Below are 13,153 nucleotides of genomic sequence, written 5' to 3'. Positions count from 1 at the left end.
GAGGCTGATGGACCGGGCTGCTCCCGCATCAGGACGTGTTTAGGCCCGGTGGAGGTGGCGGCGCGTCGGCTCCCGTGGATCACGCGTCTCACGGATTCTGACGTTGTCACTGTTTGAGCTGGATTTGTTTCTTTTCTTTTGCAGTCGCGGGTTAAACTCCATCGGGATCATGCGCGTCCACCGTCCGCGCCTTTAATCGGTGTTTAAATCGGAGGAGTTGTCCCGGAGTTGTTCCCCCCCCCCCCCCCCCGCGCACCCCCCGCTGGTTCCGGACCTACCGTGGCCATGCCGACGTCCCACCCCGGTTCGGAGCCCGAGGAGGAGGAGTTCTGGGTGGACGGGTCGAGGCGGGACGGGACCGTGGAGGAGGTGTACAGCCTGGGAGCCGAGCTGGGCAGGTGCGGACCTCACGGACACACGCGGGGACACGGGACATGGGACACGGGACATGGGACACGGGACAAATGTGCAGGGACAGGGGACATAACACCTTTCATCCCTGGTTTAGTTCTTGTTTAAACATGAGTGTGATCCTGGTTCAGACCTAGTGCAAGTCTTAGATTTAGTCCTTTACATTTGTTCTATTCTGATTAGATCTGGATTTGTCCTTGTTTAGGACCTGGTTTAGATCAGTAACAGTTACTTTTAGAGGCGTGTTAAATATATAATATATCTATATATACTTTGGTGACAGAGAGCGTTTGACATATTCACAGTTTTGTTTAAATGGGTGTATATCACATGATGTCTGCAGGTTGTGGTTTAACAATGTATGATTTTGATTCAGAAAACAGCGATACATCCCAGAATATCTTATGCATCGCAAACTTGGGACATTGTATCACGATCCATATCTTTTATTGTATTGAATCATGACGGACCCTGTGACTCCAATCCTTTATTATAACTCTTTAAGTCCTGATCAATCACAATATTGTAAAATTATCCAACAAATAAACATTCTTCCTCTATTTCACCAGCTTTATGAAATCTGTAAAGTGAATGTGACATAATCAGCCAGACCTTTATTTTTCTATAATGTAAATGGAATGTATGTATTTTTCTTCTTCCAAAATTCCCAAAATTATTATTTCTAGTTCTCAAAATGATATATATTGACCTGAATAACTATGATTATCGATTAACCAAACAATCGTAACATCAGCAGCTCTGATTATGACACATTATTCACACATCGTAACCAGTAACCGTAAATCCTGAGGTTTGAACTCAGACCAAAGGAACGATCTTAGGAAGAGGTTCAAAAGCTTCTTCTTGGATTAACGATGTCTTATCTGGAATGTTCCAGAAAATGGCATAAAATGTATCAATCTCCATGGAGACAAGCAGCTGACTGCACTGTGTTCAAGCGCATGGAAAAGACTTGATTCACTGAAATCTGGATAACAAAAGGTAGAAAGGTTTTCACCAGATTCTAAAAGAAAATCACATGAAGAGTTTTAATATGTTGAAGGAGAAACAGAAAATTTAAAGGGATTTACAAAGTTATTATAATCAAGAAATTGAACAAACCAACGACCACTGTAAACATTTGATTGAATTATTTGTTAAAGTTTGTAAATCAGAGCTTTCAGCGGGAATAATATTAAAATTATATAAATGTATTGATGATTTATGACTCTAATTATGTTAAAAAATAAATGAGAAAGAGACGATGACTTTAATTTGACTGATGAAGAATGGGAAAGTACATGTAAAAAAACTCATGTTTGGAGGGAATTCTGTTGGAAAACTGTATCACGTTTTGTCATAACTCCAGGTCAAAGAGAAACTGTTGCACCAGGAGACAAACCACTCTCACATGATCTGGGACTGTCCTGCTCCAAAAATATTGGACTCAAATGAACTGGACACTGCAGACTGTTTTTGACATTGCCATCTCACACTTAGGCCTCAAAACTCCTGCCATGGACACAATCAGCAGATACCTTCTTTGTGCTTAGGGTTCATTCATTCATTTTCTTCCGCTTGTTCCCGTCCTGGGTCGCGGTGACTGGAGCCTATTCCAGTGACTTTGGGCCTTAGGCGAGGTTCACCCTGGACAGGGGCCTGGACAGGGGCCAGTTCATCACAGGGTTAACAGACATCAGACAAAGGGAAAAAATGACATAGAGATTGAATTTGGAAATGGAAAAATTCGACAGACTTTTTTCTAAATATGACTTTTTGTTTAAATTAAATTGTGCCGTGATTTTGATTGTATTTATGTTTTGTGGATGTCTCCTTTAGTTCTTATCTTGATTTACTCTGGTTGTGTTCTGTTCTGTTCTGTTCTCTTTACTTGTTTACATATTTAAAAAAATAATTGATTAGATAAAACTGTGTTACATTCCAGGCAAAGCAATTGCAAAGAAAAAACTGGTGATGGATCCACCACCAGAAAAGTTGACTAGTGCACCTTTAAAATGGACATATACTTGTGTCGCTTTTAAAGGAGACACAGACTTTTTGGAGCTTTTAACCATATTATTATATCCCCCTCTCATTAAAACACTCAAAGTTGTATTTAGAGTGATTGACGCATGTTTCAGTCATCTTTATTCTCTATTCCTAATTCCCAATACACTGCTTTTTACTTATTTTGTTGCAATTTTATTTTCTAAATGTTGACATACCGTTATGTAGGATTCTGTAGCAATGTGTAGCCATTTTGGCACAAATGAGAAAAATAAAATGCTACTTATTATCGTGAACTTCAGGCTCTTCATAGTCATGTGGGGGCGTGGTCAACGGCACGCCGCACTTTGTTGTGATGTTCACTGTGGATGAGAGGCAGTGTCTGCTCTGCCTCCCTGTGCTGTGGATGAGAGGCGGTGTCTGCTCTGCCTCCCTGTGCTGTGGATGAGAGGCGGTGTCTGCTCTGCCTCCCTGTGCTGTGGATGAGAGGCGGTGTCTGCTCTGCCTCCCTGTGCTGTGGATGAGAGGCGGTGTCTGCTCTGCCTCCCTGTGCTGTGGATGAGAGGTGTCAGTTTCTCAGATTTGAGTTGACTCCATCTTGTGGTACATAACGACAACACTGAATAATGAGGTGTTATGTGTTTATTATGAGCAGAGGTGGCTAGAGTAGCCAATATATGTATTGAAGTAAGAGTAACATGTGGTGGAGTGGAGAGCACATGTGCCTACTGCCATGTGGGGCACTGCTGTGAGTTTGGCACAGCTTCCTCAGGAGGGTCAGTGCAGCCCTATTTTTATCTTAACAAACTCAAACCAACATAACTAATCTTTTCCAGCTGATTATGGCTTTTACTGGCTTGAATAATGGTAGTTCTGGTTTGGTGTAAATCATAGAACACAGCTCTAGCTTTAAAGATGCACTTCTCTGGTGGAGTGTTCACTTGTGTCCATGGCGATGGTGTTTTGGTTGGAAATAAATGTATAATGGGAACAAGTTTCTCAAGGTTTGTGTAATTTAATAAATACTAGCTGGAATACTTTAATTTCCTACTGCGGAACATCTAGCAACGCAATAACATCTCCATGGAGACAAGCAGGGGGTCGAGCCTCCGACAGAAAAAGTGTCAAAATCCCCTTTTCGCCCTGGTCCATCAGACCGGTACACGATCTCTGTATATCGCAAGTCCGCGCTCCACTTGTGTCTTTGCGTTCAGCCGTGTCTAGATTCACTTCCTCATTAGACTAATTTCTCTGTGAAAATGAGTCTGATTGTAATAAAACACACAACATTTTGAAGCTTAAAATACAGAGATCATGATGTGTCCCCTGGACAGTGACCACTGTCCACTGATGTCTTCTTCTACAGTGTGTCAAATGCTTGTGCTTCCTGCTAGAGTGCCCCCCAGTGGCTGTTAGCCAGTATAACTTGACAAATTAGACACACCCTTGTATGGGTGCAAAGGGAAAAAGTAGCTACTTTAAGTCTGAAAATTACGTTAGTTCTTTCCAGATCGTAAAAACAGATTTGTGATTTCCTCCAGATGACTCAACTGTGTGTAATCTGCCAGTAAGGCCTGTACAGGAATCCCTGGCACAGCATTACGCTCAATATTTTTCATATTCAGCATCACACCAGTGCAGCAATGCTCTGATATGAGCTGAAATATAATATTTTTTCAGTAAACCCTAACCTCCTTTTTTTTTGGATAATTGTGGCGTTTTGAGCTGGGTATGAGGTTTTATTTGCCTTGGCATACAAATCTTGAGAGTGTTTTATTCCACTCATCGCCGGTTAGGGATGGACATTGGAAAAGTCTCTCTTTTTATTTTAAAAGTACCTTTTTACCTTCAAAATCCCAAGAAATGAGGGGCAAGAGATGAGCAAACGCGGAGGACACAAGCCTGGTGGCACTACGGGAACTAAAAAAACAAAGCTGACAGACCAGGGCTCTGGTGGAAAAAAGCCCTTCTCACAAGCTAACGAGGCTAACATGGCTAACAGGCCCGAGGCAGCTGCTGACAGTCAGCCCCCTGCCGGTAAACAAAGCTCCATCCCTGAAGTGGGGTCTCCAAGCTCGCACTTGTCCGAAGGTGGAGGGAAGATCACCTTACACCCACTGGCCATTATGATGCATGAAATTAAAAGTGAAATCAGAAAAAGGTTAAAGGTAAAGGGTTTATTACCATTGTCAATGAACAGAATTCACAAACATAGGAACTTGCTTTGGTGAGTCGGTGCAACATAAAATAATGAACAATGATAAAACAACCTATATAAGTCAAAAAGAAAAACGATTAAAATCTGCTATAGGATAAAAAATAAAAATAGGCTCACTGTGTACTAGGGCTGGATATAGAGGAAATGCAGTGACGTCACGCCGTCACGTGGCTCAGAGTAATGCCGCCATTGTGGACTGCAAGAAAGACAAGCACGTAAACACGCCAGAACGATCGCAGATTTCAGCTGATATTGGAGTCATCCTGGACCCAAGATGGGTAAATCTTGCTGTGCAATTGGATTCACCAATCGTCAGGAAACGACAGACGGAGTTTCTTTCTACAGAATCCCAATTCTTCTATTGAAATTCAGATCGAATTCTATTGAAATTCGGCTACTAGGCTCCTTGTATTTTGCCTCAGCTACAAGTAGCCATACATAATGTATTTTGCAAACTTTTCGTGGCAGTAGAAATATGATTTCAGTGGCGTAGTGCTGACGGGAGGTTGCATTGAAATTGCTTACTTTGCTTATGATCACGTGTGGGCAAGTTGATGAAGACGCCGTTTTCAGGTTTAAGGTTAAGGTGGCGGTAGTGACACCGTCTGGCCCAGCGGGGCCTGAATTAGTCTACTTTATAGTACAACTTTTGCTACAGCATCTACTTGTACTTGTACTGTTATTTCTTTTACAAACATAAAACATCCAAAGCAAACATAAAAAACAGACAAACAAACAAAGAAACACAAAAAATAAAAACAACCGTTTCAAGTGGTGAAGGGAGGTGGGAGGGCCTGTGGGCCGTCCAGACCCGACGCACGAGGGCGATAAAGTAAAACCGACACTTGTCCTTAAGGAAATTGCGATCTGGAATTTGTTCCCGATCACTCATCTATTCTTGGCAGAAAAGAGGTGTTGGGATGTGTGAAGGGGAGAATGATGTGTTTGTGGTGGTAAAGAGGAGGAGCTGGAGAGGCTGAGAAGGCTCCTCTCACAATCATTGACAAGTCTGATTCGACTGCTTTCTTAGTGCTCATCTGTAGTTTGTGAGGTTTCATGTGTCCTCAGAGCAGCTCTTCGTGGGACAGGGTTTGGTTTACTGACCGTAAACATTGTGATCAATCAAGCCGTCGCCATCGAAGGCTCAAAACCATAAAGTCTGAATCAGCAGTGAAATCACCAACGTGTGAGCGCACCATCAACACCACTGACACCCGCCGTCACCTGAAGGCTGTTACCATGGCAACCGAGACCTGTGATGATGGGGAGAGGGAGACAATATATATCAAATATAATACGTATCGCTTACTCGCCACCAGGAATGTTATGCAGCGCTTCTTTAACCATAATTACTTGTCTAAACATAAACTCTAACCTTTTTTCTTTTAAATACTTTTTTGGCCCGAAAGCTTATTAGACAGTAAGGTTGAGTGTAAAATGGGGGATGAGAGAGAAGGGAGGACATGCAGTAAATTGTCAAAGTCAGGAATGGAACTCACAACACTGCGGCCGGCTGCACTTGGAGCCTGGCGTACTGCACATGTGCTGTGCCTTAACCACTCGGCCACCATCCACAGAAGACTTGACCTCATGGGGACCACATGGCCACACTTACCATGTTGTCATATGTGTGCCTCTCCGTCTCCTGTAGTGTGGGATGTTGCTGTAAATTTATGTGAAAGATCCATAGTTTCTCTTTGGCTCTCAAGCCCGATGCTGCTGCTTTTGGACAATATTGTGCAGTTAGACAGTGGGTCTATAGGTTTTTAGTCACTGAGCAGGTGACGTCGCATTTCTCTCCTCCTCTACCAATTTTGTTAGATGCCATTGCTCTGGAAAAATGTGGACGCCCCAAATCAAAACTGGAGCCATCGGTCAACGATTGTAGTGAACAGCGATGGGTGGAGGAGAGATGGGTGGAGGAGAGATGGGTAGATGAAACTATCAACCCAGGGCACTTTTTAAGACAATGGGGTCTGTACTGAATCCTACCAAATCCATAATTTTGGAATCTTCTTGTTAGATTCATCCAGCCTCACAGGCCCTGTTCCTTCACACTTCCTCTGGTCTGGTCAATGGTTGGCCCTGATGTACAGCAAATTGTAATTAGCAGCCTCACCTTGGGGATTTAGTAAAAAAAAAAGATATGTTTGAACCTTTACTAAAATCTGAATTCTATCATTCTTTCAAATTATCGACCAATCTCAAAGCTTTTTCATATAAGATTCTCAAAGAGTAATTTTTAGTGCAGTTGCAGTTATGTTAAATGCACAGTTCATTCTTTCCAATCAGGCTACGCTCAACAATGTTTAGGTCTTTTATGGCCTTCCTTTGATGACTGCTCCATGTTAATGCTTTTAGACTGGACTTCTGCCTTTGACACATTTGATCACACAACTCTTTTAAATCACCTTGAAAAACTGCTCTGCCTTGGACTCGTTCAGGTCAGGTTCAGATCCTTCTGCATCAGACTGGGGGACTCTTCCTTGTCCTTAGCGCTGCTTCACTGTGGAATTCCCCAGTCTGTTCTGTTTGCACTTTATCTTCTCCCCATAGATTTTTCAAAAGCACATGATATCCTACCATTCTTTTTTACAAGGATTGTTTGTCCTGTAGGCTTTATTGGACAGGACAAAGCAGCATGAAATGGGGATGAGACTGGGAAAGCAGCACCGGACATCCTGCAATTATTTTAATGTATTTTAAGACAACTGCCAAATTTACCTTTCACTCAAGACAAATGCCTGAAATCGCCTGACATCCTCCTCCAGGGTTTGAGTGACAGCAAGGCCTCTACCAGGGGCCAGGGAGCTTGAGAGATCTCCACAGTATCTTTGCTTTTCCTGGCAATTTTCTTGACTCGGATGTCTTGATATTTTTCTAAACTGGCGTGCCGATGACCACGGGCACCACTTCACCTTCCACGTCTTCTCCAGCTCCTCTCTGAGCCCTGGGTGTTTCTCCAGGTCCTCGTGTTCCTTTTTCCTGACGTTACCATCACTTGGAGAGCCGGAGCATACAGCCAGGCTCACTAACCGCTGTGCCACAGTGCCACCATTGATGCTATTGGCATTAGCCTTGAAGACATCTGTGTTGGTCGATCTTTACTCAAGAATAAGACATACCTGGAGTGCGTTCTCACTTGTCATGGTTTGAGCACAGTTGATCCATCATGTACTTGTTCGTGTCCTCTTTTAATTCTGGTTGAGGTCTTGTCCAGGTTTAGTTCTGGGTTTAGTTTCAATTTTGATGTAGCAATTATAAATAGCCTAATGCAGGATTATTCAAACATTGGCAGGGGCAACACAATATTGCATAGCTCCTGAATAGTAACCACTGTCCTCTCTTTGATAATGTAAATGTCACTCACCTGTCTGTGTCCTTTGTTCATGGCAGAGGAGCGACGTCTGTGGTTTACCGCTGTGAGGAGAAGCAGACTCAGAAGCCCTACGCCGTCAAAGTGCTGAAGAAAACGGTCAGTCTACTCGCCATACACACTTCAGTCACATTCCAGTACTACTGAGGTCAAGAAGAATTTCAACAAACTTTGATCCTCTAATGGTTCAAATTAAAACAGATTTGGACCCTATTTGGGGCTTGTATAAAAACGCAGTTAAGATAGTCTTTTTCCCCCTAAAATGATTAAATCCATTGCAAACAACAAATACCTGTAGGTCGGGAAAAACTATTTAAGAAATTGGTTTCAAGATTAATCTCAGATGGGAAAAGATCCATAATTAGATCTAAAACCTTGCAATTAAGAAGAACAAAGGAGGCCTCTTTTCCAAACATGAAAATTGATAGAGCAGCTCAAATAAACCCATTTAGCCATAACTAAAACATGGATGACAGAATATATATTCTTTAATATCTTTTTTTAATATTCTTTTCCAAAAAAAGGAGCTGAAATAAGAAGGAAATTACACTTTGGAAATACAAGAGACTAAAGGACAATAAATCTCCAGGGATCGAGTCACCTCAAAGCTCTAAAGGAAACACAATCCTTTTGCTTTAACAACTTTTAACTGGGACTTGATTAAACTCAGACCCTCCGAGATGGAAAGAGACCATCATTAGGAAGAGAAGGACCGACAGGACTGTGCCTCATATAGACTATTTCTATTCTGAATGTGGACTATTCTTTATACACCTCAAATATGTCCAAAATAATGGAACAAACACTCACAAACTTAATCCACAAAGATCAAACTGGATTCATTATCAAACAACAAACACAAGACGACATGAGACGATCCTTCGACACAATGAACAATCCATCCAGACTGAGAAAACGCTTCATTCTGTCAGGTGGCCATATTATCTAAAGTGCTAAACAAATTTCAAACAGACAACTCAAAATTATACAACTCTTTATGATGGTCCAACATCAAGAATTAAAATTGTCCATCTGTCAGATCTGACCATTGGCCTAATTATAAGACAATCAAAAACTATTTACGGTGTTAAAATTGACGGGATGGAACATAAAATTGCTATGCAGATGATGCAGATAATGATGGAGAATAGTATCTAAATCATGCAAATGCAATAATACTGTGGACAGCTACTCAACTGAATATATTAAGATTAAATGGGAAATAGAAGGTAATTTTGTTTTGCCTCACAAAGAATTGGAAAATATATGTACATCTCAATAGAAGACCACAACGTCCTGTGTCTGGAAATAATTCTGTTGCTGTCAAAGTGCTCATTGTTCACAGGAAATGCTAAATGTTGGAGAAACTGTGGCAATCAAGAGGCAAACCACTATCACGTGTTCTGGGACTGTCCTGTTGCTCAAAAATATGGGACTGAAATTAACAACGCTCTGCAGACTGTTTTAATTTCTCAATTTTAGAACTATATATTTGGGCCTCAAACTCCTGCCATGGACACAATAAACACAATAATAACCTTTTGGAATGTACTATTGGAAAAAAGGCCATTACAAAGAAATAGATGACACAAACCTGACGATCAAGGACTGAGATAGGAACAGATATCAGACAAATGGATAAAAATGACATTTGGATTTAATTTGGAAATGGACAAATTTGAAACACCTTTGACCAAAGGACTTTTATTTTACTTTAAATGTGCTGTGATTTGGTTTGTTCTGATGTTTACTTCGTGTCTGCTTGTGTCGCTCTCTGGTCGTGTTGTGTTGTATTGTTCTGTGTTCTATGTTTAAATAAAGATAATTAGTATTAAACCTCTGTAATGATGTGTGTCTGTGTTTCAGATCGATAAGAAAATCGTGCGGACTGAGATCGGAGTTCTGCTGCGTCTGTCCCATCCAAACATAGTAAGTTTCTCTCTGCGGCAATATATATACATATATATATATATATATATATATATGTATATATATGTTATATATTATATATATCATAACTAGTCACGTCAAAGGAAGTGGTGTGAGTTAGTTTATTTTAACATAAAAAAAGAAGATTAAAATATGTACAATTTGCATTCTTAAAAACTTTTAAAACTACATTCAGCAAATAATTAAGTGAAAAAGAATAATAAGAACAATGTTCAAAAGGAAAGAATTTTCAATAAAAAAATAAAAATAAAGTATGTAGGGCTGTTCTTTTGGTTTATTTTGATTCAATGTGTGTCAAAATTGAATAAATGCCCTAAAGATATGGTAATATTATAAGATAAGATATTCCTTTATTGTCCACACATGGACTCTTAATAGAAGAACTCTTATAAACAAAAACTCCTATAGACAAAACCTCCCATTTCCCAACAAGTGATGGAGGGGAAAAATGAGGATGTCCGCCGGGATAACGTGACGATCTCGATGGTTTCCCCCGCAGTTTCATGAGTTCCTCCTGTGTATAAACTAAATAAAATAAAATTGGCTGACTCCATCGCCACCACAGACATTGTTGATTCGGCCCTCAGAGGCGATTGTTGTTGTGATTTTGGGCCTTACAAAAATAAATTGATTTGATGATTTGATGATAAACGCGCACCGTTCTGTACGGCGGCGGTGGCCGGGGGGCACGGTGGGGCTGGGGGGGCTCGGAGCTAGTGCACATAATGACGACACGACGAAAAACACTCAATAATCCAGCCGAACAAAGACGAAACAAGTTGAATTAAAGCGATTCCAGCGCGTGTCCCGATCGTACAACTAAAGTAACAAAAATATTTACAAAATACAAAAGATAAAGCACAATAAGTGTGGAAAAAGTGTGAAAAAAGAGCAGAGCGTTTACACCGGGCTGCCAACTGGACCGGCGCCTTTGTGACGAAAAAAAAAAAAGAAAAAAAATTATGAGTCTCTTTATTACAATATGCACTTCGTACACTCGCTGGGCTGAGGTTGGAGGATGCTGGGCTGTAAGCAACGCTCGAAAAAAATACTTTAAAAATTTGCAGCGTCCGTGCGAGCGCCGTAGTACTTTTCGCTTACACCGTCCACGGCGATCGATATAGAAAGCCAATATGATCACACTCCGCCACTTAGGAGCGCCGTATTGCGCCGTATTGTCCAACGCTTTTACAAAATAAAGTGCTGTGCGCCGTGTGACATTACACCGTGCACCATAAACGTTCTCTTAATTTACGCCAGACGCCGCTCCTAAGTGGCAGAGTTTGATCATATTGGCTTTCCATATCGAGCGCCGTGGACGGCTTGAGCGAAAAGTACTACGGCGCTCGCACGGACGGTGCCGTGGTGCTTTTTAGCAGGCGGCGCGTGCACGGTTATCTTAATACCTGGCGGGATAGGGCATGGCGGGGGCCCGCCATGCCAGGCCAAAACCCCTCAGTGAGAACACTGCACTTGAAAGAGCATAAGTTATGACTGAATGGCGAATCCACAGAACTGAGCTGTTTTTGAACATTCTTCGGTCCCAGTCGCAGCACAAACACATCACAGTTCTTCAGCTTCATTTATCAATAACAACAAGGACACAATGAGAATGAATATTATATTATATTATAGTTATTATATCCCTGTCATGATAGTCAACACTTGTTTATGTGTGTGTGTGTGTGTGTCTGTGTGTGTGTGTGTGTGTCTGTGTGTGTGTGTGTGTGTGTGTGTGTGTCTGTGTGTGTAGCTGGAGCTGAAGGAGATCTTTGAGACAGACACAGACATCGCTCTGGTGCTGGAGCTGGTCACAGGAGGAGAGCTGTTTGACCGGTACGTCTCCTCATACCACACCACACAAATACACAAATACACAAATACCATGTCTCCTCATACCACACCACACAAATACACAAATACCATATACTTGTCTGAGCAGATACTTCTAAGTTTCACTTCTTCAACAACAAAAGATAGAGCGGTGTCTTTGGAACTGGCCTGTCCTGTTCTGACCTGTGGGTTTATGTGGGTCGTGTTTTTAGCCTCAACAGTTAAAGCTGCTCTCGGCAGAAGTGTCAGTTTACATACAAACTATATCACAATATTCAGAATATACAGTGCATCTGGGAAGTATTCACAGCGCTTCACTTTTATTATTTTGTCATGTTACAGCCTTATTCCAAAATTTATTAAATTCATTATTTGCCTCAAAATTCTACCCGATAATGACAACTTAAAAAAAAAGATTGTTAGAATTATTTGAAAATGTATTTAAAAAAAACTAAACTAAAAAAAACACAAACTCAGTGTGTTTACATGGAAACAAAAAAAAACATGTTTTATAACATTCGGTTTTGACGCCTTGGACAAACTCTGTCCTTGTCCAAATTTACATGCAGACCAGAAAGTCCAAGTCCTGACAAGTGTGGTCCTCCTAACACTAGGTGGTGATATGCGTCATTTTAGTGGACTAATATGCCCCCCCCATTCTGGTTGACCTTTTGCGTCACATTTAAACAATTATCAAGCCCCTACATGGGATGTACCACCGGAACATAACTGAAGTGGCTGATATCACAAAGGTGCAGGCTGTGCAAAGGGGCCCCTGAGACCATCCCACACATAACTGCAGGAACATCACACATGGAGCTCCATCACCAGGAGCTGACATAGTGACAGAAACATCTGTGCAGAGTACGGGCTGGAGACCCCAAGGACAAGGTGGGAAACACCTCCAAAGGTGGTGGAGAACGACCGAGCTAAGGTCCTCTGGGACTTCCAGATACAGACAGACATTATGGTGATGGAGAACCAACCGGACATAGTGGTGGTCTCAAGGGTCAGAGGAAAGCCGTGGTGGTGGACATTGCAGTGCATCATGGGATGGAAACATCCGGAAAAAGGAACATGAGAAACTAGAGAAATACCACAGTATATAAGGTCCCTCAGTTAACCGCGCTGTCACAGCACAAACCAAGACATGAAGGCCAAAGAAGTGTCTGTAGAGCTCTGAGACAGGATTGTATCACGACACAGATCTGGAGAGTTCCTCTGAGCACAGTTCCTCTGAGCACGGTTCCTTTGAGCACAGTTCCTCTGAGCACAGTTCCTCTGAGCACAGTTCCTTTGAGCACAGTTCCTCTGAGCACAGTTCCTTTGAGCACGGTTTCTCTGAGCACAGTTCCTCT

The 13,153-nt window shown here is 41.8% G+C and overlaps 1 protein-coding gene across 1 annotated transcript in view; it reads left to right on the top strand.

Moving 5' to 3' along the window:
- The first annotated feature begins 212 nt into the window (after nucleotides 1-212).
- Nucleotides 213-13,153, top strand: part of LOC140354195 (calcium/calmodulin-dependent protein kinase type IV) — a 41,655-nt gene continuing 28,714 nt past the window's right edge. Inside the window, exons 1-4 of the mRNA XM_072439132.1 lie at nucleotides 213-398; nucleotides 8,033-8,111; nucleotides 9,879-9,941; nucleotides 11,716-11,798. Coding sequence (XP_072295233.1) covers nucleotides 286-398; nucleotides 8,033-8,111; nucleotides 9,879-9,941; nucleotides 11,716-11,798 — 338 coding nt within the window. The 5' untranslated portion in view covers nucleotides 213-285. The remainder of the gene's footprint in view (nucleotides 399-8,032; nucleotides 8,112-9,878; nucleotides 9,942-11,715; nucleotides 11,799-13,153) is intronic.

Source organism: Eucyclogobius newberryi, unplaced genomic scaffold, assembly GCF_026437365.1.
Source record: "Eucyclogobius newberryi isolate DKJ021-1_F unplaced genomic scaffold, fEucNew1.0.hap1 SCAF_9, whole genome shotgun sequence".
Taxonomy (NCBI): Eukaryota; Metazoa; Chordata; class Actinopteri; order Gobiiformes; family Gobiidae; genus Eucyclogobius; species Eucyclogobius newberryi.
The sequence above is the reverse complement of the archived record's forward strand: the minus strand, read 5'-3'. Positions and strand labels throughout refer to the sequence as shown.